The following is a 26,901-nucleotide window of genomic DNA, read 5'->3' as shown; positions in this document are numbered from 1 at the left end:
TGTGTAGCCACAGAATACTTGAACACTGATGATGAGTCACTTTCTGAGAAGCAAGTTTTGACTAAGTCGACTCTTTTCAGTTTACAGTTTGAGAAATTGAGTCACAGTTTTCGGAAATGTGTTCAGACGTGGTGAAAATTAAGCTGAATCATGTCCATTTTACCTTCCGCTATATGTAACTTCACAGCATTTATGGCTGTAATCTAGTTCAGGCAAATACTGAGCCAAGTTTCATGTCGGTGTGAGTGACGGCAGCCTTTCAGAAGTTTGATGTGCGAGTGTTCACTGAGGGTTGTGGTAAAATTGAAGTATTCTGTTTGATGAGATTTTAATCTTCCTCGCAGGGACTTTCCTGAGGAGCAGCTCTCTCTTATATTTGCTGCATGCAGAATTTCAGATGCCTTTGTCTGTCCCATCTGAGAATAAGAAGTAGACATGTATGGTATTAAAAAAGAAAAGCTAAAGGAGACTGGAGAGGGCATCAAAGGCCTCAGGGAAACTGTATACAGGTACATTAATTTTGCACTGCAGCACTGGATCTCGACCCACAAGGGGGGTGGCTGGACCACATCAAAGCAGCACTTCCACTGAATGGAATGGTCTTGTGCTCCTCATGAATTAACCACAAGCACACCCGTGAATGAAAACTGTCCCTTTTTCAATTTTTTTTTTTTTTTTTGGATGAAATCTTAATTTTAGACATTATTTGTGGATTTGAATGTGCAATGATGGGAAAAGGAGACGTGGACTTTTAATTTCAGTGCAGTCCTTCATGCACTTGGAGTCTCCGAGCGTATCCACAGGAGTAGCTGCGCGTCGGTGACGTCAGGAAATACCTCACCAGCAGAGTGCGGCCCACTGGCGGCGGTGGGCAGGGTGATCTGCCGCTGCTGAGCAGGATATGAGGAGCAATCGTGGAAGAAGAGGACTCAGTCCGACCTTGTCTGACTCACAGTCCCGCGCACGGTCGTGCGTAAACGCTGCTAAAACAGTTGGTGGCGTTTGAAGCCCCGTCGGACGCGCACAACTCAGGCCTTCATTCATGTTTTCTTTATGTGCAACATATTCACTTCTGGGTTGTGTGCACAGGAGAGCAACACCACTCCAACCGTCTTCCGCATAGTGGATTACCACGCAAAGAGAAGGTCGCCTGTGTCTCTCCAAGGGTTCGGGAAATGAAGACAGCTGCCCGAAAGGAGTCGGACATAATTTGGGTTTTTGAAACGTTTCCTGTTTGGCTTTAATTGAAGAATTGCTTCAACTCTGAAAAGCTTCTTTTTTTCCGCTGCCTAGCAGGGATTTGCATTGCTCGCATTTGAATATAGTTGACCGATTTTCGGACCAGCCCGTGCTGGAGGAGTGTACGGCGCACATATCCGAGCATAATGCGTTTGATTTAAGGTCACTCTGTGTGCGTACTCAGTGCCAAATTCAGCCGGAATGGCGAGCGAGTGTAACCGCAACATAGTGGAAAAGTACATCTACCATAAACTCTCCAAACGTGGTTACGCGTGGTCGTTTGGGGATGTCCGGGATGAAGATGACGCTAATAACGGGTCGATAGTTTCCCCTCCACCGACTTTGGTCCGCCGGTGCCGTGAACCCAGCACCGGGCCTGACAATGACAGCAGCCCCAACCTCTGTAGGCGACAGCCCGCGTCCGAGCCGCACGCCGCCATCCACAGAGTCCTGCGCGAAGCTGGAGACGAGCTGGAGAGACTGTACCAGCCGGACTTCACGGAGATGTCGCGGCAGCTGTATCTCACCTCCACCACGGCGCAGAGAAGATTCGCCGAGGTGATAGACGAACTGTTCCGGGACGGAGTGAACTGGGGCCGGATTATCGCCTTCTTCGAGTTCGGCGGCACCGTGTGCGTGGAGTGTGCGGCCAAGGAGGACATGTCATCCCAGGTGGACAACATCGCGGAGTGGATGACAGAGTATTTAAATGGACCTCTTAACAGCTGGATTAAAGAGAACGGGGGATGGGTAGGTGTGATACCGTGTAGATTAGCGATTTGCAATTCTGTGCCACGGTGGCGCAAAAGTCCTCTTCGTTTACGCCGTTAATTCAGCCGCTTACATGTGTTTACTTTACACCTGAACGCGTATTTCGCGTCAAAACCACATTTGTAGGCGACCATAACTAATAAGAAAATAAAGAAATAAATAACCCAGCTCTGAATGTGTCCGAGATGATCGGCCTCACTCTAGAGCGGCTCCGATTGGAGGTTCTCCGTGACTGTTGGCGTGGTCTGACCAATCAGACAACGCTTTCTCTGTCACACCTCCCGACGAGAGCCCGCCCATTCAAGTGGAGCGCCAGTGGCAGCCACGCAGATGTTAGGAAGTGTAGTGGGTTCTCGATGTGTCTGCGTAATCCAGAGGAAAAACTGAGCTCACACAACCAGTACTTGATGCGTCACATCAGAGAAGCATTTAATTCTCTCTCCTAAGCCTCTTGTATCAGAGGGAAGTTGTGATGTGACGCACTGAGTCATGACTCCAGCAGCAGGGAGGAGGCCAGACGTGCTCATTTATTAACCTTGTTCATAAATCAGATTTTTTTTTATATTATTTTTGCATATTTGAATTGAATCCATAATTGGCTTTGAAAGTCAAAAAGCATATTACATGTGTGTGTTTTTTTTCTTCCCAACCACATTTGGATGTGGTTTGAAATGTGATCTGAATCAGATTTCTACAGATGCATCTCAGTCTGGCTCATTCCCTGTTTTGAGTACAGAACATTGGACTCTTGTTGTCTTTTGCTTTGCAGAGGGAAGTCAAGGAAGCATGTCTGAAGTAGCAGCTAGCCACCAGGGGGCGACTCCTCTGGCTGCTAAATTTGAATGGCAAATGTATTCTCACGTTTCATGAGGGGTTAATGTTCCCAATTCCCTGCTTTAGGTCTTCTTCAATAGAAGAATAGTAGACGCCCACTTCCTGTTTGTGTTTCAGGTTTTTGGGTTTTTTTTTGGACTTTGATTTTTGATTCGGACACTAAATTGACTGTAGGTGTGAGTGTGGATGGTTGTTTATGTCTATATGTGTCCCTGTGATGACCACGTGTGGCCTGACCTGCTTGGTGAATGAATTCTGCTTCTCAGAGAGTGGCTAGACCACCACAAACACCGTGACTACAACGCAGATAATTGCGATGTACGTTTGTCTATTTTGTTGGCGAGTTTTCTTGTGCGATGGAGAGATCGTGTACTGCGACTTGACAGGGCATTTTGTTTGGAGAGTGAGATGATGCACCTCCATTTTTTTTTGCTGCATCCATGCTTGGAAGTCACACTACCAATGTACTAAAGCAACCCATGCACATAGTTTTGTGATTATGTGTTGAAACAGAAATCCAGTCTGATATTTTTCAGTTAACAGTGCATACTTGCCCGCAGTCCAATTTGCTGAGGCCTCTGGCACTGGCTGGTCAGGCTTCAGTTGTTATGGCTGTGTTCTGCTCACAGAGTTAGCTCCAGGTACAGACGAGGACACGTGTCAGACACACATATGAATAATGTGCATTTTTGTTCATTGTTCCCAGTAAGCAGGCTCCTCTTCTGCGCTCCTCTGCAACTTTTCAACCGACCTGCCACGTATTAGCCTCTAATTAGCAGAGCTGCTCTTAGTGAGAGCATAACATTTGTGCTTCTTGGATGTCTTAGCTGGAAGGTATCAGTTTTGGAGCGGAGGAGGGGGAATCATCAATGATTCATATTGAACACTTCTTCTCAAAGGGAAGGACCGTTTAACATTCCCCTTGAGTGTGCCTTGCCCCTGGAGGTGGCAGGTTGTGGCACATATCAAAGGGGCAGCAGCAGCAGAGGGAGGGCCCTCCAGGAACACGGAGTGCTCCTCCACAGCCGCTGTGTTTAACATGCGGTCCCTCCGTGCATTGAGGCTGCAACTCTTTTGTCTGCTTTTTTTATTTTTTATACCTGTGCCTTGAAGCTGGCACGGGCAGAAACTGCTCCAGGTCTCTGGAGCCTGTGCTCACTGTACAATAATGTAGGTCATCAGACACTCTGTTTTCCAGCTGGATGAAGAGGGATGTGTCTCTGCTGTGTGGAGAGAGAAATCAGTCTTTTAGGATTGTACAGTTAAAAGTGTATGTCACCTGTTTGGGTTCAGCACTTTAAATCGCAGCCGTGATTTGGGTTCAAATTCTGGACTTTAAAACAGTCAAATACAGAATACATAATCCCCATGAAAGCTTCAGAGCCTCAGTTTATGCGTGTTGGATTTTCAGAGCTATTGAAGTTGATTCATGTATTCATTTGAATATCTATCAGGTGGGGAATTTCCTAAGGTGTGTGTTTCTCTTATTACATGACCTTTTCTAACTGCCACTGCAGGCAGGTGTTAGTGATATTCAGCTTCTGCTTTTTTAACAAACTTGTCAGTTAGGTATTGAAATATGAATGGAATAATTTACAAAAAGGCTGTTTACTTGTTATTCATAGGTTCTCTTAGAGCTGAAGAGGCGGTTTTATTCTCAGTTTTTTACTTATTTAAGTTTTGGTATAGAGAGAGGTTGTTTAATTCTTGCTCAGGGCAGTGACCTGTTCATGAAAAATTATTTTTCATGCACATGAACACCCTCAGTTGCACAAATAAAAACCAGAGGACATGACCTCTGTGTCCTTAGTTGTTGCTCAGTATGGACGCGACAAAGGCTGCCGCTGTTTGGAAATAATGTGGGTTTATTTGCGTAAGCCTTGGGTAAAATGCAGTGAAGCAAATGCACTACAGTTCTGTGTCCAATCCACTCAATTGTGGATTTTTCTGAGGGACTTCGAGCCAGTTAGGGGCCACATTTTGTGGAGGTACAAGTGGGTCATTAATACTTTCCTAATAATTTCATCCACCGTCTGCCAGAAGGTCGTTCTTATTTATTTATTTTTTTTAATAGACGAATCTCTGTCACATGAAGCTATCCAGCCTTGATCATGTGCAACAAACATGGTCAGATAATCCTGTATTTTCCACTACTCTTAAAAACAAAGGTGGGAGCTAATCAAGCTTTTACTGGCATTTTGATATGTGAGGGTGGTGTGGAAACACCTTTCTATCAGCCAACCCTCTGTTTCCTGTTGTTTTCTGAGACAATTTGAGCTCAAATGTGCCTGCTAATTGTTGTTGAGTCTAGGCATCAGCAGTGAGTCAAATATAGTTGAAGTTAAATAAAACGTACAAAATAACAATGCACTGACTGTATTTGCAAAACCTAGCTTAGGTTGAAATTGCTGCTCTTCTGCACCGATTAGCTTCCCACACTCCAGGATGTGAAACACTGTCCTTTCATTGTCCTCAACACTCCGTTTTGAATTCAGCCCTTGTGGTGACAGAGAGATGCTCTCATCAGAGCGCTACAGTCTCACTCACATATGGTGCACCTGTGTTTATTTACCGGCGCTCGCAGTAAATACCCAATGACTGAAATAAGTGGCAGGCAGCATCCAAACCTCTGAAATTACACACTTAACCTCAGAGGTTTGATTGACAGAGCGCAAAATGCCCAAATGTGCGGCAAAGGAAAACAACAGTTTCACAACCTGCAGGATTGTGTCGCTTTTAGTTGTGTGCCGTCATGTTCAAGTGGGCCAGAGTGGAACAGTTTGGTTTGGTACAGAATTGGTATTTTTCCATTCCATAAGGAATAGTATCAAAATAACCAGCCTCTACCGTTCCATTTTTTGGCACATTTAAAAATGTCACTTGTTGAGGCAAACGGCTACAAATCGAAAAAGAAAAAAAGATCTGCTGGATGTCCTCCATTGTTGTCAGTTGTGTCACATTCCTTGTCGTCACGCTACGTATGGCCTCCCAAATAAATAGGTCTGGTACTGTTCTCAGTTGAAACGCAAGCCTGACCCAGGGCTTTACCGTTCCAACCCATACCATGATGGAAACGCAACACATGTATACAATGTAGCACTTAAATTCTCTAACTTTATTACCTTCAGGTTAAAATAACATGTATGCTACATCTGCATTAGCTGTTATTTATGCGCATGTTTCGACTGAGTGGAACGGTTTGGTTCGGTACATATTTCTTTTTTGCGTTTACGTTAGGAACAGTACCAATAACCGGCCCCAACCATTCCCTTTTTCAGTACCCTTCCCTTGGGGTACCAGAGTAATGGTACGGTAAGGTCAGGGTGGAGCAAGACCCGCGGCAATCGGCTAATTGGGCGACAGAAAAGTGTCGCTCCCTTGCGACGGGTGTTTCTTCACTGTTGTGTTGTTGTCTGTTGTGTATGTCTACGTATCTCGCTGACACAGCCACTGGACACAGTGCACATCCCGCCTACCAACGCAAGCTTGACCGAGAGCTTTACCATTCCAAACGGTACCAAACAACTGTACCGTGATGGAAACATGGCTTTATTTTCGTGTAGAAGATGAGAGTAAGGAGTAAAGTCATTGTTGAAGCAGGAGGATCAGGTGTCTGAGGAATGCTGCTAACCAGGTGGCCTATTTTTCTGTATGAGGACAGGACAATATACTGTATGTTGGCTTGGTTTGGGTCCAGCCAGTGGGGGATTCCCTGAGCACAATCTGCTCTCAACGGGTGGGACCCGCATGTTGCTACGGTACTGTGGATATCTGGCTACTCCCCAATACTCCCTTGTTGTGGCTGAGTGGATTTAGTACAGCGAGGAAGTCATTAATCTTCATATAGGTGACATGTCTGCGTAGTAGAGGAGAGGAAATGAAAACCAAACTGAAAAGCAGCAGGCACATACAGTCCACGACAGCAGAGCCAAAAAGGAAAATCTCACTTGTATTCAATATTTAACTCCTTGATTCTCCTAATTCTTTATTTTTCACAAGTCCATGCTAACCACGGCACCATGTATGGGGGTGTTCACGGCTGCGCTTCCATAGGCTTAACTGACAAAAAGCAGCCTCATTCGAGAATGAACGGAATTCTACATTTGAGAAAGCATGTTCATAATAAGCTCTGCATTCAAAGTCATAGTTGATCCTGCTGGAAATCTTCTTTTTCACTCCGTGAGCCCTTTTCTGCCTGTCAGTTTGTAGCCGTTGTGTCGGTCTGGACTGTGGGACTGACTCTGATTTTTCGTTCCCATGCGTCAGACAGAGCAGCGATTACTCATGCAAATAGCATTCATGGTTTCTCTCTCCCACCCATAATTTGAAAACAGAGAAATAACATCATTTCACTGCTGTGAAAGTAGAAGTCTCTGCAACTGAGAGAGAGCGAGGGTTTGGAGATATGGACAACAATGTTATCTCTTGTTGTGGAGCTGTGTAACAGAGACTGCGCGACCAAAGGGCTTTAGTGTGGCGAGAAGCGGCCAAGATTTCCCCCCCTGCACTGTACCCCTTTTCCTACGCAGGCCTCAGTCGCTCACCATCTGCCACTGTGTTTACACCCTTCAGTCGGGCGACTGTAAGTCGGGCTGTAACTTTTGAATCAAACTGACATGAATACTTTCCTTTAGGGGATATCGTGCCTCTCTGGGTCTGAGTGTGTCCGTCTGAATGGCATGAGTTATGAAGTCCGTTTCAGAGCTGGAAGTATCTGCATCACTGCTGAAAATCAACTTTTTGTTAATTAATAAGAATGCTTACTCTTTTAAAACCCTAGACATATAATGAGTGCTGAGGACGACATGAAAAGCTGCAACAAGTGACGCCACTGTAACACAAGTAGGATTTTTCTCACAGAAGGTCTAGATTGGCTCACAGACTTTCGTTACACACAATAACAAACGTGAGCTTTTGTGGCAGCGGGATGATAAATAATTCAGCCATTTATTCAAAAGTTGAACTGCAATCCTTTCATTTTATGCCAATAAGATGGCGTTGACTCTAACGCTGCAGACATGCTGTCATTCTTGATCACAGGAGCGAAGCGTTTCTCTTCGACGAAATTCACCCAAATAAGGTTTTTTTTTTCCTTGGACTTTTTTTAGATCTTTTCAACTTGACGGGACACTCGATTTACCATTCAGTGCATTCCGTGAACTGCATGAATGGACCAGTAATGTGCACCTTTTGGTGTATGTGTTGCAGAGAGCATACAGTTTAAAGGAACATCATTTTATGATTCTTTCCAAATTGCTCTGCCTGTTTCCATGACCTCTAGTTTCCCCCGGAGACCCTCCACCCCGTCCTGTGTGCTTATTTCTGGGCGAGCTCAGGAGACCCGGAGGAATGTATGCTGGAGAGCGGTGACTGTAAATAAATAATAGAGATGACCTGGGTGTTCCTTTCCTGTGCCGAGGGTGTGTGCAGGTTTTGTTCTCTTGTCGGGCCGAGCTTGTTTCATTTAGCAGTCACTAGGTAGCCAGCACGCTGATGTATGTGTCTGTTTATTTGTGCCTCGGAGAAGCTGTTGGAGCCATGCCAGCCTATACAGACTGGATTTTGTGAATTAAAGCAAATATTTGTGTTTACCTTGCTCATATCAATCACCTCAAACTGCAATTTTCCTGTTTCATTTCCCTCAAATTGAACTGTCTAAGACACTTAGCTCTTTTTGCTTTCTTTTTTTCCCTCATCCTCGTTTGCTACCTGTTTCTGTTTCTTACTCCACCGCCAACACCACACTCACTTAAACACACACACACGTGTGCACACAGTCCCTTTACAAACAACACACTAATACCCAGAGACGTGGCTTTCAGTGTCAGGTAACACCCCACATCCCTGAAAAATGCAGGAACACGTGAGAGGCTTCTATATATAGTAGCGTTGCCATCACTGCTCCTGTGTGGTCCTTTTTAATTGTCATATTACACACTGTTTGCTTCTCTGCTATCCATGACGCTTGCTCTGTCGTCACATACCCACTGATAATTTGCATAGACAAAAAATGTCGGAATGGACCTTTTAGAGAGTTGGCAGATGAGACCTTCCCTGTCAAAGTGGGAGCTGGATAATGAGGAGCCTACTGAGACACGCTGTGACTTTGCCACTGGGCACACTCTTGCAAGCGACACAGTATATTGATTTAGGGCAAGGTTAAATGGTTCCCCCTATTGTCTCGCTTCTGTAGATATTTTTGGGACAAACCCCGAAAAGAGTCTTTAAAAGATTTTATATTCCCAATTCCCAACAATGGCTCTTGCTTTGTGAAATGCAGGATAGAGAAATGATCCTAATATCAAAAATAACCACAGAGCTTTGTGAGATTAGTACCGACCTCACTGTTCCTGGAGGAGAATTCATTTTTAATGACGAAAACAAACACTTTTTGTTTTGTTTTACAAGAGACTGTAAAGGAGTCGTTTCCACTTTGGAGCAGGGAAAGTGGGAGTGCAACACTGACAGATTATCATCGCCTTCTTGTTGGTTGTTTACACATATAGCTGAGAGGAAGTAACATTAGCATTCATGTGAACCCATGATCTTCTGACTTCTTAGCTATTTCTTCTGTTTGGAGCAGATTAGGTGACATATTGTGGGTTTTTAGACTTGATGTTGTTTCTTGCAGCTGAAAATATCCGTTATATCCGATATACAATCTGTGTTTATTCTCTATCACAACCACTACCAGCCATACCTTAAATATTATGTAGTTATTCAATCAAGTTAGTTATTTTGGTGAACTGACCCTTTTCAGGTTTGTCCACGCACACACACACACACACACATACACACACTGGCAAACACAAAAGCGGATGTCCTGGTGCTAATCAATTATTTGCTGTTCACAAAATGGCTGTGTACACACACACACACACACACACACAGTGTGCAGACACAGAAGTGGATGTGATGGTGTGAATCAATAATGCTGTGTTGTCACAGGGTGACATGTGAGCCATGGCAGTGAGCAGATGGCCCCGGGGTGCCTAGCTTCCTGTTAGTGGTGCTCATACACAAAACATGCAAAGACACACACACACAGAGACACACACCACTACCATCTCCGCTGGGATTTCCCGGTGCAACTAGCCACAGCACTGGCCATTAACAAACAGCAAGCCATTATTGCCTCCTCTCTGAAATGCTGAGTACGTGCCCTCCCAAAAAAAAAATAAATAAATAAATAAATAAGAAAACTGACAACAGCCAGATAATGGTAAATAGATTTCTCTGCCTCGTCCATGGAGGTCTGGGGTAAATAATTCTCCCCCCCCCTCCACGATGTGATATTTGGCAGAGGAGCAAAACAGCCCACAGGAAATGCGATCTGTTTCAGTGGACACTGAGTGAGGTCAGCCATCGCTCGGATTTCACTTTGACTATGTTGTATTGATTGAGTGTTTCCGATGGTTTGTGTTGGTATCTCTGAGCAAAGACTCAATTAACTGCAGTTGAACTGCAGTGGCTGGAAGTGACAGCTGGCATAGACGAGCGATTTATTGAAATTCATGCTGAGGTTAAGGTTAAAAAAGTTAACTCACAAGACGTTCTTGCATTTTGTGCTGTTGCAGGTGCAGAGAAAGCAGCTCGTCCTTAAAGTTTGGAAACTGAGTCACTTAACTGTACGTTTCCATGCACAGTTAAGTTTGTGGCGGGGGTCTAGTACAAATAATTTGTTTTGTTTTGTCTAATGTATTCCCGGAGAGGATGAGGCTGCATTGACACCACTCCTTCATTTAAAAACACTGTGAATACACCTGCCAGCCACAGTACTCCTCTTTTCTTCTCCGTCTTCTAGTACTGAAAATGGAATAGTTTGAGAACGCCACTGGCTCAATTTTTTTTTTATGTGAAAACTTTTGATTTCGAAAACACAGTCATCTGCATTCACTCCCTGACTGGGTTTTATCAGCTGCTTACTTGCATGCCAGCTGCGAAAAGAAAAGCTTACTTTCAGTTTTAGTTTCACCTCGTTGTTGTTCATTCTGAATTTAATCAAACAAAAGAAAGAATTGGGCACAAACAGGCCCAGTCTGAATAACCTTGTGATATATGTGTGGTAGTATGGACGCAGATGTGGACACAGGTCCTTTTTTGTTTTTTGTTTTTAATAGCTAAACACTGTTTTCAAATGAAATCGTAGCAGTGTTGATGTACCCCGAGTGTAGTCAGCATGCTGCAGTGGTGAGGACATTTTGTTGTTGTCACAGCGCGACACTGCTGTTGCCCCTGGGGACCACCTCTGCCTGCAGACCTACTTCAGACAGGAATATTCTGGCAGAAACATAACCAGGACTATGACAGTGTTATATTACATCAATTGCTGTGAGTCTGCTGTGGAGGGCTGCTTTTATAATTGGTTGCAGGGCTGTTATTGCAACTCAAATAACGACATGGTACTTCAAAGAAAGTGGGCAGGATTGAAAACATGAAAAGTGACAGTGATTCCTTTTCTTCTTGGGTATTTTTTTTGACAACACAGAGATTTAAGTCTGTTTGTGTTCTTGTGATTTATGCCAGTTTTTTCGTCTTCTTCTTTATTATTATTATTATTATGGTTGTTCTTGTTTTATTTATAATTTTTTCAAAAGATGCCTTGATTCAGTTATGTTTTTGCTTTATAGAGGTGTTAGCGCTGTGACATGTCTAGACGAGGCTCATGTCTGCAAATCTAACCACCAGTAGTTTAATCATCTCTGTAAAATGACCTATAAAGTGCTTCATTTATCTTTTACATTTTATGACCACTTGTGGTTTTGGAAAAAAAAGAAGCGCGTTAAAAAAAACGAGAGCGAGGAAATATATTGTCTCCATTTAATGAACAGAATCTCATTAAGCTGTTGTAAAAAAAAAAGACAAAGAAAAAAAGAAGAGACCTTTGATTACCAGTGTGCCACTTTATCAGCCGGTTGGGCAAACTCATATTCTGATACCACGCAGTCTATTAGTGGAGTCACCTAGGCTCCTTGACCTTCAATATTTTCCCCGTTTGAATTAATATGAGTCCACATTCCTCCACTCCAGGGAGGCTATGGGTTTGAAAAATATTTACAGGATGAAATAGTCAGACTTCACAAGGTGTCTTTGATCACAAGGTGAAGCTAACAGGGTTATAGAGGAGGAGGAGGAGGAGGAGATGGAAGGGTGAGCAGGGAGAGGAGGCTCATAAACAGACAGTCCAGTGACCGCCACATGCACTGCAGCCAGGTTTAGAGTTATAGTCGCCACGGTTTGGCGGATCAAAACAAGAACTGCTGATAAAGGAATGGTTTTGATTTCACTGGAGTTCCTGCTGTTTGAGTTTATGTTTTGTATGTTTTGGATTAGCTCACTCCACAGTCTCCTGTTAAAGTCATCTGACTAAACAATCATCTGACACTCAGCTGATCCAGCTCCTGACTAGAAAGCACAGGAATGTTTACACAGGCACTGAATAGCACAAAGTAGAAAAACACTTTCGACACTCCGCGGTTCACACGTGTTTCCAGTGTTTTCTAAACTTCAGTGCACGCCAGCGTCGAGGCTTCTTACATGGAAACAGTCATTAAATGCACCTAATAACATTTTCCATGGATTATCCTAAAGAGACAATGCCACCCCTCCCCACCCCCCACCCCCAGCCCAAAAAGAAACTCTATTTATGAAGTGACATGAGTCTCATTAGCTTTCCGCACATTTTCACACCAGACCGTCAATGTCACAATAGGCACCTTATTATCATTCGCCATGGAGGCTGTGCTTGTTTTCCTCTCGTGGTGTGTACAGAATGGGAAGGTCACACAGCTTTGTTGGAGCCAACCTGCCACGATAATTCAAACAATCCCGTTTTTTAAAGTATACCGATCCACATAGTTTTTCCAAGGTCACTTTTATAACCGAACTCCACAGGGAGTGGTAGAAATGACTGTCCTCCCCAGCTCTTTGCTGCTTTATTAGGCTTTAATTACTTTCATTTATTGAGTTTGTGTTATTTTGTGACATAATACACAAGTGCGAGTCGTAGAGTGCGCTCCTTGCCGTTGACTCGATTATCTCAAAGTTCATTCCTTCTCATATCAGGCCTCCTGGGTACGCACAGTGCAGTTGTTTGTCTCCGCACATCAATGCATTCCTCACATTCCTCTCCCCCGGCCTGGATGAAAATCAGCTGGTTGCCTGAGAGAGAGAGAGGTCATTGAACTTTTCCCCCAGTATTCCCAGTCTGAGAAAAGAAAGAAGAACAAGAGAGGGGAGGGGGTTCTCTGTGGAGAACACGCCTGTGTTGAAAACAGAGGTGATGTGGGCTGTGAGGACACCAGCTTCGATTTTTCACGCTGAAGTTGTGTTAGGAATAATTATATCCCTCCCCCATGTTAATAAATGACCTCATGCAGCATTGAGATGTTTTGTCACACATTTCACAATTTTCAGTCTGTGAGGAAGCTGGGCTTTCCTTCCAGAACTGACGTCGCCTTTTGTCTGCCCAAATGCCAGCGTTAGTTTTTAATCAGCGGATGCAAATGTGACAATGGCAGACGGCGAAGGAACCAATAGAACAGGTACAACACCTTAAAAGTAATCGCCGACAAACGTCCTATAATTCAGTCTTGCAGTACATTTGCTTCCATCCTGTGTATTAAATAGGGTTTTATTGTTTTCCTGGGCTCTGCGAAGCAGAAAGGCACCTCCGTTTGCTGATGATGTCATCAGGAAACCTCACCACTCCTCTCGACGCCGTAGCGCCTCCTGGTGAGGGCACTAGTCCGGGCACATCCGGTTGCGTACATTCAGCCACAGAAGAAGAAGAACTACTCTCGTTATAGCTGCTGAGATGCAGAGCATCCACCGTGCCAGAGGGGGAGCTGTGTATCTGAGAGCTGACGTGCTAATTACCTCACTTCCAGGCACCTGGCCAATCACAGGACAGTCTGCGTTTTTTCGACTGTACTCTCTCGCACTCTTTTCTCTGTTATTTGTAAAATATTGTCGATCCCTGTGGGTTTCTGTGGGTTTACTTGTTTAGGTACCTTATTTCTAAAAGAAGAGTGCAAACTGACAATTACCTACAGCTTTCAGGGAAGACTGTTGCAGTAAAAAAAGCACAGTATTTCTCCCAGTGTGTCAACAGCGTCGAATAAATGACAGAATTTGAATGAATGCACTTGGCAGCAGATGCTGTCACTGTGACTTTGTGCGGAAATGTTTCCGCTCACTCCAGCTCCTCTTGTTTGCTCGCGGTGGCGCTGCACCTCGCACATATATATTATGACTGTTTCCTCGGACGTTATCGGACATCTGAGTTCCTCAGTGTTGCGCTGCATGCTCCGCGGTGCTCGCAGCATGTCCTGTCGCATGACGCGGCCTCACTCTCATTTACATGCATACATGGAGGCGCGGTAGCTTAATCTGAAACCCGGCCTCCGTGAAACAAACCGCTCCAGTGCCCTCCTGCCAAAACTGACAAGCTTTCATTTAGCAGCTGACTTTATACAAGACGTCTATGAAAGAGGAGACTGCAGGAGGCGTTGGCTGACATCGCTTTGATGTCCTAATATGTTCTCCTCCACTGACATGCTTAATTCTCTATCGGATGATATTACACTCGACTTGTTTGGCAATGCTTCCCTAAATTACGGGGGCGAATTGGGCTTCCATCAAAGACAAAATCACAACATTGCCGCTTTTAGTGAAAATAAAAACCTGCCCTTTTGTTACAGTTGGGCTTTTTGCTTTGACTCGGGGCTAAGATTTAGGAGGCAGCTAATGGTTCAAAACAAATACAAATCTCTTGGTTACAGTGTCTAACCAACTGCAGCTTTCCACCTCCCCCCCCCCACACCCTTTCTCTACGGCATTAGTGTGACTACATGTTTGGCTTGCTTGTACTCTTTCCCTAGTTACCCGCACAGAGTCTGTGATTCAGCCATACTTGGCTGTACCACAGAGAAGCCAGAGTCTCTGCCTAGACGATGATGTCATCAGCACAGGAAGTGATTTCACACTGAACTGAACTGTTGAGGTCTTTCACAAAGGCCTGGCCTATCGCTGTTGAGTGAAAAGCCCCCTTTTTTTTTTGAACACAACGATTGTGTAACTTTGTTACATCATTGCTCAGAAGAAAGAAAAGCTCAGATGCAAGCACACAAAACCACAGTGTGAGCAATGCATCATTACAAGAAAGCACATTACTTCATTGTCGGGGCAAGATCAGGACAATTAGCCACCACATGTGCTTCACACTGTGTTTGCTGCAGCTGGTGTTCCCGCCATGGCAACCGGTTGTGATGTCACACACAAGAATCTAAATTCCCGTTTTAAGGCGACGAGCGTTGTGATTTGACCAGCGCAATGTTGAGCTTTTCTAACTGGAAATCCACAGACATCGCCTCCAACCAGGCACCAATAAAAAGATATTAGACTTCATAGACTTCCATTGAAGTAGATTCCTTTTTGAACTTATTGGAGTCGCCCCCACTGGGACAATATCCACTATTTGTATATGGTCTATAGTTCCCACACAAGCCATTACTCCATGTGAAAGCATTTACTTTTAACTCGCTTGTTATCAGCTTGGCTGCTCAAATGGCTGTTGTGTGGTCTCCAGGTCTTAAAGCTTCAGTGGATCTGACTTGAAGCAGCACACTGCCCCTTTCACAGGAAGTGAATCTCTGCTGTCACAAGAGAAGCAACAGGCCACTTGGGAATCCACTGATTCCCACGGCCTCTATCAGTGTTTTTTTTATCTCAACAGCCTCTCGTGCACCCTTGTTTTTGCCAAAAATAAAGGGTGCTTTACTTCCTGTACAAAGCAATCAAACGCTGATAAGAGCAGTTACAAATTGCCTAATAATGAACCTAAAGTATAGACAGGATGGGAAATACAACCTTGTCCTTCGGTCCAGTGAGTGCTTCTGCATGTTTTAAATGCCATAGATGCTCCATTCCATTACCAACTGGCTCTCTATAGAAGTGCCCTTGCATGCCTGAGAGCGAAATTTGAACAAAAGGATGGAGAGTTTCACACAATGATCACAAAAACAGCAAAGTACCGCAGCTCACTGGCTTCCATGCGGTGTCCATGGATTTTTGAAGCCGCAAACCCGTCACTGGAGCTGCTGATGCGTGACGTGTGACTTCCTTTGGGAGAACTAAGATTTATTAGACACTAACGTGGCAGACATCCGTTCTTGCCTTGAAAGCCGCTCTTGCCAGGTTTAATGCACTCCAAACGTGTGCACATCGTGACTCACTGGCCCTTTTTCCGCTCTCTGTACTTGTGCATCATAAATGGCCTTTACAGAGGCTGTGCAGCTGAAATGAGAGTTGTTTTATTAAACTGGGCAGCACTGAACCAGAAGCTGAGATGAAGAAGTCTCTTGATATTTGCAGCAGCGCAGCAGCTGCACTTCTGCCTGACTTAACTCTGTCACTTCCTCCCCGGATGGGCTTGGTGTAGACATCCTCAGACGCACCAAACATCACCTTTGAGCTGCATTGTATCTATTTCAGTGAGCCATTGTGCCAAGTTTCATCATATGTAAAGGGTTGAGGATCAATTGTTGTGGTTAAAATTGGTTTCAAGGCCAGAATCATGGGAACGGATCATTTTAAGGAATAAAAGAAACGTGTTGTCTGAGCTGCAGAGGGCTGTCTGATTTAATGTGAGAGAAAAGAATGGTCTCCCCGGCTTTCCCTTTGCTTTGATGTGTCTCGTTGCTCTGAATGCACAAGCGACTGATTAGAAATGATACTCTGCGCTTCAGTTCAGACGTGCCAATAAACCAGGAGAGCAGAAGGAGAGAAGGTGACTGAGGAGGAAACACTCGCACTCACTCCTCTGAACCTGCAGGGTTGCGCAGTCATTTTATGTGGGATCAAAGATTTTCAATAAAAAAGCAACAGGCTCAACGAGAATAAATGGCCTGCAATAAGGATACAGTTGCTCAGTCACGGTTAAGGGAACAGATGAGCAGTGTTTGTCACTTCTAAATCCGTCTGTTCTCCCCCAAAAACCTCAGAAACCTACAGTGGATGCTTCTGCACAATTTGCCCAGTTTAACTTCAGTGTTTCTCCTCCCACCGCCTCCTTGATGGGAAGTTTACTGAAGCATTATTCATCTCCTAAGAAACCAAAGTCTCATGTGTAAAGTTACAGTCGTCCTTTATATGGCAGTTCAGACAATAAATAATGGCGACAATAAAAAAAACAAAAACCCAACAACACAGGAGTGTGGGTGATTTAGAGGCGATCGCGTTTCATGTTCCAGTGGAGCGGGCCCACTCCCATGGGAGAATGCACTGTTTTGTAAACACACAAATGCTGCTGCTGATGCAAATTTGAATATTTATGAGCCTTTAGGGTTGTATCCAGCGTCAAAAAGGCGTGTTTTTGCCTTTACGCTCCGAGTTCTGAGTAATGACCTCGAGTGTAAAGACTGTTGAACTTACACATGCGCGTGTGAAACATTAATTCAATTCTAGATGAGGAGGATTAAAAAGGTTTCCAATGTTGTCTAGAATCCTCTTTTTTTGCCCCACACAGACTGATAATACATTTAAAAAGCTATTCATTCATTTATGGGGATTGTTGTAAGGCCTTTTAAAGGATGTGCATCCGTCAGCTACCTGAGTGGTTAAATGCTCTTTGTGCTTAATACCCTAATAATATGGTTTAACTTGATGCCACTGTGTCAGGAGACTGTAATTGTACAGCTTTTTTTTGTTTGTTGGTTTTGTCTGGAGTAGTCGGGCAATTTAAAGATACATTGTAAAATGTAATTATACACTGTTTTTGCACTGAATCTTAAGTTAATTATGTGCCTAAATTCTTAATATCTGTTTGTCAGAAAATATTGAAACAAGTTCCCCAGGTTTTTAAAGCATTTTGCTTTAAAAATATATATGATTATGAGAAGTCACAAATCCACTTTGTAGTTGGCGGTTAGCAATGCTCCTCCAACTTAACTGGGAACAATAACCTCATAGACGACATTTAAGAGGATTTACTGGCATAAATTTAATATATCATTCATACGTCTTTTTTTTACAAGTGTGTAATTTCTTTAAAATGATTTGAAACCATTTTTATGTTCTTTAACCAAGGCCCTTGCTTCATGGAGCCCACCATCTTGTGCCAACATGTTTCTACAGCAGCGTGACGGGTTTCATTTCATTTCATTTTGAAGCAGAAACTCACTATGAAAAAGAATAAGACTGAAAGTGCAGAGAGAGTGGGAAAGTGAAGTGAATCTTGCACGTGAATGCCACCGTAGTTGTGCAATCTCACCAATTGATGTCACTAATTATCACACACTGGACCTTTCATATTCCCTGGGACGTGAGGATGGTATGGGTTCACTTCTCTCATACAACTCAGAAAACCAGTGAGCATCCGTAGTGTTGCTTATGCAAAAATGATGTTTTGGTGGTGGTTTTCTTATTTTACTGTAGATTTCTTAGCAACTTCCCGTTCGCAGCTGTCGTTGCGGTTTCCAGGTGTTGCACTATTGTCACAGTAAAGTGATTTGTGAGGCGCTCAGTGTCCCCAGCTCCAAGCTGTTTGCTGATGCTGACACAGCGGGGACTTCACCGGGTAATGACTATTGCAACAAACTCGCCCGTCATCTTGTCTTTGCCAGTCCAGTCGATGGATGACAGTCTCGCTCCAGAGACGTGATCGAAGCTGACCTTGCTGCCAGACAAGAGGGCGGCTGTTTTTTTTCCTCTGTGTGTGTACATATCCATACATAAAGTAATAATACATACATGACAGGGGTATGGGTATATATATATATATATATATATAATATGTATATATATATGTAAATACAGCCTATATTTTTGATCAAAAACTGATAAATTACATTACAGGATATACAGTATATGCCCTTCTTGGATTTCCCTCACATTACTTCCCCGTGGCTCCCGAAATGGGAGTTTCGTTTGACTTTAATTAGCTGCGGCAAAGTCTGCGAGAAGCTCATTAGAAAGTCAAAGAGCAGCAGCGTATGCAATATTGTAAGTGTGTTACTATATGAATGCTTAGGAAATAAACAGAGCGTGGGGAGAAGCTCGCTTCACAAGTGGATATAGCAGCAAAAGCCACAACAGGCACTTTAATTACAAGTTGAACTTTAACCCTCATTCCTTTCTCTCAGGCTCAGCCTGCCCGCAATTACCCACACAAACGTCCCAAAACAGAGATCACTGCCTAATCATTTCTCTGTTTTGGCCAAGCACTTGCTTGGGGTTTCAACGGAGGTACAGCTGAGTGCACAAGATGACTCATTATCCTCCACATAAGCCAGGGGATACCCAAAGGAGTTGGCACATCTTTGGTAGGCTTATTTCCTGTTGCCCTTAAGACAGCAAAAAGGCCATCCTACAAAGACAACAGTGACATTCTTTATGCGCGTGAGCAAAACCTGGAGGTCGAAATCATGTGAAAAACAAATCAGAGGTCGGCGACAAGCTCTTTCCTGCCGGTGGGAAAAGCAAATCATGTGTGGAGTTTCCAGCCCGGGTAACAATGACACTCAGGCAGCGAGTTGCCACCCCAACATGGCTGAGTATGAGCTCCTCTCAAGTCTTTACTGTTCAGTCTGACTCCTTTACTCTGTATGTGTCTCTCCCAGGGATTCATTGTTTGCAGTAAAAACGAGAGGAAGGGAGTGTGTAAACCTGGCGTGGCATTTTCCCCCTCTGGGTTCATGGCTTCTGTGGGGCAGCTGTGACCTTTTAAAAGCCATTGATCCAAAAACCTGAATACTGTAGTGAGTTGCAGCCAGGACTTTATTTCCCAGATGCACACCTGCTGCTTGTGGCAGATGGTTTGCTGCAGGGCAAAGATGAGTTTCTGAGGATTATAGTCTTTTGTCGATGTGATGAATGCAGATGTTTTGTCCTCTACTGTCCCTGCCACCCTTCTGTGTCCTCCTTTGCCAGCTGCTTATTGTTAGTGTGACTTTCTCCAAAAGGCTCGGGTTTTTTCGCAATGGCGGTCAACGCAGGCGGAGAAGGAGGGGGGAGAGAGAAAAGAGAGGGAGGAGAAAATAAGAGAGTTTGTTTTTCACACCGCTCACATGGTTGTGTGGCAGCGCTGCTCGCTAACGTGTGAGTGAAAAAAGTTCCAGTGAAGTGAAGCATGCCTCAGTCTCATGATATCCACCTGACACCCCCTCCTCCCCTCCTCTGTCGCTGCTCTCTCTCCCCTGACTCACTCTGGAGTTATTACCATCCCTGTCCTTGTGGGATTCTTTTAACATCCATCACCGCTGTTGCGAACCTCTTACTGTAATTGGCTCGCTTTTGTTTCAGACTTAAATAGATGATAATCTATGCTGACTGTCTGGGACATATCAAGGACACGCATCATGAGGTTGTCATTTTTTTTATTTCTAGCCTTGATGGTGGTCAGGTACAGGCAGTCTGTGCTGGGTCTTCAGTGGCTGTTTGGTGCTGTTCCCTCAACAGATTTCCAGAACTCTAGTAGAAGAAGTACAATAAAAGCAGTGGTTTTGACCACCAAGACATTCAGCTCAGCTGGAGGTCTCACTGAAGAGCTCATTCTATAATTAGTACCTGAACCCTGGAGGGCACAAGTGGGGGGTAACCAAGCCTTCAGTGAGAGAGGCAGGGCTTGTTTATAGTTCAGAGAGGACAGCGTTGGGTTAGGCTTAGGGTTAGCAATAGTTAGATTGCTATTCTCAATCAAAACAGTAACAAAAGACCGAGTTTGTCTTTATATGTGTCACTGGTGACATGTCCATGGTGTACCCTGCCTTTTACCCTATGTCAGCCAAGATCAGCACCAGTGCACCCCCGCGACCCTCATGTGGAGCATAACGTGGTGGAAGATGAATGAGACTGAGTAGTCTAGTTGTTGTTAGATATTTTAATGGAAAAATGTTACATGTAATATATTCATAGCAGTATAGGCAACATATTGGTGTTATTAATCTGTTATTCCCATAGGAACCTTTCAGCATAATGTAAATCTGATGATTTTTCTCCTCCTCTAGTCACTGTTTTAAGCTTTAGGTATGTTTGGATAATTACTGGAGACTTTGACTAACCTCAGGGGAGTTTTTGCAACCGAAAATTCACAAACATCACCTGCAAACGAGCACTGGCCACTCATACGTACCATTCTGTTTCGTCTATGTTGCTCTAAAAGAAAATTTGACATGATGTTCTATTGAAAAAGACCTGAAACTAGTGACTGAGAACCATCAACTCATCGGGAAAATGTTTACTGACGTTATGTCATGTGAGAAGTCGACTCATTTTCCCACAGACTTCCATTCAAACAGTTCTTTTTGCAACCAGGAGTCGCCCCCTGGTGGCTAACTGCTGCTTTTGCCCTCACTTTTCAAACCAGGAGACTTCATCTGGTTTTCTTGTGATTCCACCTACTGCAGCTTTAATGCTAAGTGTAGCCTACTTCACTGAAATACATATGTCAGCATTACGCTGTAGAATTAGTCAACATTTTTACCCTCCCTGCATTAGCATGTTAGCATTGCATAAGCTCCATTGTTTAGCATGGTTAGCCCCTTGTTTAAGCCCTGGATAAATAAAGTTGCTCAGCTGCAACAAAGGAAATGCACCCGTGTGGTTCAAGCTATTTCCAGCTGATTTCAGAGTGTGGTGTGTTTTGAATAAAGAGGATCTAAACTGGGAAGAAACTGCTGATCCTTCCTCCTCTGTGTCACCGACCGGCCCCCCCAACCTCAAGAATGCCAGAGGAACGGGAAGGGAGGAGAGGGAAACAGGAAATACTTCTGTCTCGGCGCTGAACTTCAGAATGGATGTGCCATTTTTAGTCCTGTGTGGGCTTTTGTTTGATTATAGGAAGCTATATATTAACACGTGACACTTGTGGAAAAGAGTACAATGACCCAGTTTTGTTCCCGCGAGATCAAGGTCGAATAAAACGTGCGTCTTCCAGTTCAAGTTTGACACAAAACACAATAACTGCAAAGCTGTGGAAGACTTTGCATGATGTAATCGCTGTTTATACTATTTCAACTTCATTTATATTCCATCTTAACCGCAATTTATACACAGACTCACATTTTACTTCCGACTTGCAGCGGAGACATATTAAAATTAAACGTCGATAGACTCCCTTGGGAACAGGGGGTAATATTTCAGGGAATTGCTAAACAATTTGCCACATAAAGGTCAAGTTTTATTTAGACACTTAAAGGTTCATATTCATTTGGAAACACTGTGGCTATGATGCACTATAGTAGTTTAGTTTTAGGATAATCGTGTGTGTGTGTGTGTCTGGTTTAGCGGCTTAGCGCCATGACTTCCTGTCCAGCTGTTCCTGCTGTCACCTCTTGTGAGCAGATGTCTGTATTTCCTATTATAAGACACACACATCCATGGTATTCAGTGTGGAGAGCCTGTGTGCTTCACTCTCTCTCTCAGTTTGTTAGCAGCAGAGCGCGTACACAAGCATCATTAATATATTAATGCTAATGCTCGAGTGTTGCGGTGCACGTCCACATGCAAAGAAAAAAAAAATGTTGATATGCAGTTTCGAACGGGCTCTCTGTGATTCCCCTGTTTGTTTATTGTGTGCTTCTGGGTGTGTTGCGTCTGTGGTTGTGCGTAGGAGAGTGTAGGAGAGACAATTAACAGTGGATGGCTGGATCCGCTGCCAACCTAAATGTAGTAACACTGTTTACATCTTAATGGGTCTTTCCGAAGATTGATGCAAGCACAGAGTTTGCATTGTGTTCATCTTTCAGACTCCCATAGCCACCTCCCAAAAAACACGGATATGGACGCAACTGAACTACATCATGCAGACACTTATACAGACAAAACAACCAAAACTGTTCCTATAAAAACTGCTCACACTAAAGTCTGTGAAAACTAAAAGAAAAAAAAACAACGACTGTAAATGGATGTTTTGAATATTTAAAGCTTAATTATTCAGTGTTGCATCACAAACAGAATTAAAGCAACCCCAACTATATTGGCAATCGAAGTAGAAATATTTACTTAATTTCACATTTATTTGTGTCTGTTTTTGATATTATAATAGATTTAATTTATCGTGAAGTATACATCATTCCATATCAAAACAAAGACTTTTACTTTGAAATTTGGGAACAATCATCACCTATGTCTTTATTGTGATATAATGATGGAATATTGTAATTTTATATGTTATTGCCCACTCGCTACTGTACAGTTGTTTTTCCCACTGACCGGCCCCCTCATTGGCCCCCAGTTCATTTGAGTTTGACCCCTCTGCTTTAAAGGGTAAAGCTTCAACTGTCCAGCATTTACATGGAGACTAATAATAATAGTAATATTTATTTTAATGACGATAAGAATAATAATAATAATTGTGCGGTGAACAGTTTTCTATGTATCCAAAGCAAGAAATGTCAATCAATATTAACCCTTGGTGCTCACACGGCAGGGATTTGTGCCGCAGGTGCACCCTAAATTGCAGTGGGAATAATACACATCTCCTTATATGGACATCCTGTGGGAGTGTGTGTTTATAGGTCACATATACAGGCTTTTCGTTTTCTTATGTGTTTATATTGCATTTTTAGTAGTGATATAAAGTAGCGCTAATTGCGCAGAAGTCACAAAATTAGACCGTTTTTTGCTTTTCTTTTTGTTCATAAAAACGAGCCAAGTGAACTTTGAACTGTTACGTATTTCCAAATTTCACAAATTCAATCAGATTTTAAACATTACTAGTATAAGTACTTTTTGCTCAGGTGTGTTTGTGAAAATGAAAAAAAATGTTTCATCACATATAAGACACTCTATATTGCAAATTCATATAGCCTCTGTATATAATGTACGTTTAAACCCGGTAATGGAAAAAAGCAGCCAAAATGCTCTCTGTTAAAAACTGACAATGTTCCTTTATTATAATGAACTTGAATTGAGTCAGTCTTGCACATCCATGGCTGTAAATACTCACTATAATAATAAATGTGTATCAATCCACTGCTGTAAATAGTCAACAGCTCATGTTCTACTTCCTCCTGTTTGAGTAACATCTATCAGAAACTACAGTCCACAGATATTTTAGAAAAACCCTGTGGGGTTTTTCCAAATTCATGAAATGACAGATTTGTGACCACATTCGAATCGAGGCAGCTCATCGTGTTGTCAGATGTCGTGTTTATCTTCAGTGTGCCTGTATTATCTGCCGTCATGTCTGCTCGCCGACAACACCCATCAGATAAAAAAAAAAACAAGTGATGCAACAACACAAACACAGGTAAACACATAATTCCTCGACAGTCCCAGTTAATTAACTGTCTCTTCCTGTGTGTTTGTTTTCCCAGGACGCCTTTGTGGAGCTGTATGACAGACAGGGGGAGTCAGTCTTCAGTTGCTCCTGGCCCTCCATCAAGACCGTCTTTGGTCTGGCTGCACTCGGGGCTGCGAGCCTCACCATCGGAGCATACCTGACGCAGAAGTGAGCGAGGCCTGGGCTCCGTCAACTCCACTTTATTTCTCAACATCCTGCTCTATTTCCTCGTGCCTCTCTTCATTTCGTTTTTTTAAAGCCGCCCCTGACCCCTCAGAGACAACCTTCAGACTCTTCCCAACCCGGGCTCCCTTCAAAGCCTTCAAAACTCCCCTCTTCCTCGCCCCCTTCACGTCAAAGCAGACACAAATCAAAAACAAGTGAAAGAACCAGATGCGCGGCGCATGCAGAGCAGAGGAATTCTTGAAAAGAGACGGCTTAGATGTAATCGCACTAAGCCGAGAGTGGAGGGATCACTGGTATGCATCTCTCTCTTTTCTTTTTTTTCTTCTTCTTCTTTTTGTTTTTGTTTTGTTTTGTTCTGCCTGCTTCTGTACTAGTTATAGCATGAACGTCATGATATGAGTGTTAGTGTAGATGCTGCATGTGTCAGAGCTCTGTTTGAAGGCCTTGATGATGATGTCTAGGGACAACGATGATGATGATGATGATGATGCTGGAGAGAAAACAGCCGCAGACCCACCCCTGCTTGTTTGGTTGAAGAACCCTGTTTGAACTGTGGACTCAGGTCCCCCCCCCTCCGCCTCCCCCACCTCCACACAGCCGTCCTCCAAAGGACTTCCTCCACAGAACAGCTGCTCAGAATGTATAATGGACACATCCTGATGGAACCAGCCTGGTGTGCGTCTGCTGCTTTTCAAGCCTCGGACAGCTCCGGTGAACGCCGTTCACTACTTTCTCCCCGTCTCTGATCGAGGACGGGCCAGAGACAGACTGAGCTCAGCTGCTTCTCCAAGTTTTTAAAGGCTCCTTGTTTGACTTTTTTCCTTTTTTATGTTAATTTTTATTCTTGCAACACACTAAATCCTAGCAGAGTTTTTTTTTTTTTTTGGAGTGAAAAACATACCAGGGAAGTCTGCTGTTGCTGAGGAATGACATATTCAAATGAATATACCGCAAGAAACAACGAGCTCAGCACAAAACAGTGAAGTCAAAGTCAAAAAACTCTCTTTATTATTTTTGGGGGCTTATTATGGGCGAAGGCTCCTCTGCAGCGTAAGAAAAAATATGGGATTTTTGGAGTGCATTTCTCGAGCAAAGTGTAAACAAGCTTAATTATTTCACCTCAGAAACTCCACAGGGCTCACACTGTTCGCACGAAGCGACCAGTTTGTATTTTCTATCTCTGTGTTGCAGTTTTTGTACTCTTCACTCGGAGCTGACCGGTCAACACGTGGCTCCTCCAGCTGCCGAGGCCACACAGTGACTCTGTCATGTCAGAATCTGCTCTGTCATTTGGCATGAGACGAGTAAGTGAAACAGCACAGCAGCAGAGTCTCAGTGAGTCCCGTGTGCTGAAACCTGAGACGTCCCCGCTCTCTCTCCAGTCTGCAGATCCATTCACCCATTAATTTGTTCCGTTCAGCCTGTTTTTTTTCCCTTTAAGGTATCGTTTGTCTTGTGTTACAGCCTGAGAGAACGTTTGGAAAGGCTAGCATCAGCTCTGGGATGTTTTATTGTTGTTTGCAGTTCTTGGAAAAAAGTTGGTTATAGAAAAGTAATTTGAGTTCTCTGTCATTCAAAAAATCTTTAACTTTCTTTGTTGCACGGTTACTGTCTCCGCACAATCAACATTGTGTGTAGCCATATTTATAACAGAATAGGTTAGAGAATAACAAATAACAACAAGGAAGTTGCATTTTCTATTTATTGAGAGGTACCAGATCAGATTTCTAATAGTTCTTTGATGATAAATGAGACGTTTTCACTTCTGTTCTATGGAATAACACTGTAACTACATTATTTCCTGGCTGCTATTACAACAACACCAACAACAACAAAAAAAGTAAAAAAAAAAGTGAATTTCTGTGTCGTATTAATATCGGCTAATGGCTGCTATACTGTTGATTTCACTTTAATTTACAGCTTAAACTGCCACAAATTAACAGTATGGTTATAGAGAGCTGGAAACCAAAGTTAACTTGTATTAATCTTTGATTTAAAAAAAAAAAAAAAAAAAAAAAAAAAAAAAAAAAAAAGAAAATAAAATAAAAGCAAAACAAAATAAGAAATAAAGAAATAAAACACAAAAACAAAAGTAGAATACATGTGGCTTCCCCTTCCCCTGTGAGGGTTGGTGATCACGCTCTGGCTCTCTCTGTGGAGGGTTTGTCTAGTGTTACTGTACTATATCACATTAACTTTGTGCTCCAATCATAACTCAGTGCTTAACTGTAAAATGTTCACCTGCCTGACCCACAACTTTCTCAGTTATCACGTACAAATGCACACACATGCTCATCGTCACAACACAGTGCGTGATATTCCAGTGATGTGTATGCGAGAGACGAACAGAGAGGGTGACTTCGGAGCAGTTTCACAGCAATATACTGTCATTTTATATTCTCTGTGCATATATGAATGTAGGGCACGATGGTTGCTGTACTGTTTTATGTCTATAATCGCAAAAAAACCTGTAGCACTTAAAAAAAAAAAGAAAAGAAAGTGAATTGTGTTTCTGTTGTTTACTGCTATATCCACAATAAGCTAGTGGGATCACATTGTTCCTAATAATAAACCAGATTTCTCAAGCA

At 43.3% G+C, this 26,901-nt stretch overlaps 1 protein-coding gene across 1 annotated transcript; it reads left to right on the top strand.

Annotated features, from left to right (window-relative positions):
• Positions 1-873: 873 nt before the first annotated feature.
• bcl2b (BCL2 apoptosis regulator b) lies at positions 874-26,901 on the top strand. The gene is made up of 2 exons (XM_044019317.1): positions 874-1,989; positions 24,162-26,901. The coding sequence occupies exons 1-2, from the start codon at positions 1,441-1,443 to the stop codon at positions 24,297-24,299; spliced, it is 687 nt and encodes a 228-aa protein (XP_043875252.1). The 5' UTR covers positions 874-1,440; the 3' UTR covers positions 24,300-26,901.

This window comes from Solea senegalensis, linkage group LG1 (genome assembly GCF_019176455.1).
Source record: "Solea senegalensis isolate Sse05_10M linkage group LG1, IFAPA_SoseM_1, whole genome shotgun sequence".
Classification (NCBI taxonomy): domain Eukaryota; kingdom Metazoa; phylum Chordata; class Actinopteri; order Pleuronectiformes; family Soleidae; genus Solea; species Solea senegalensis.
This window is presented reverse-complemented; position numbering and strand designations above follow the sequence as displayed.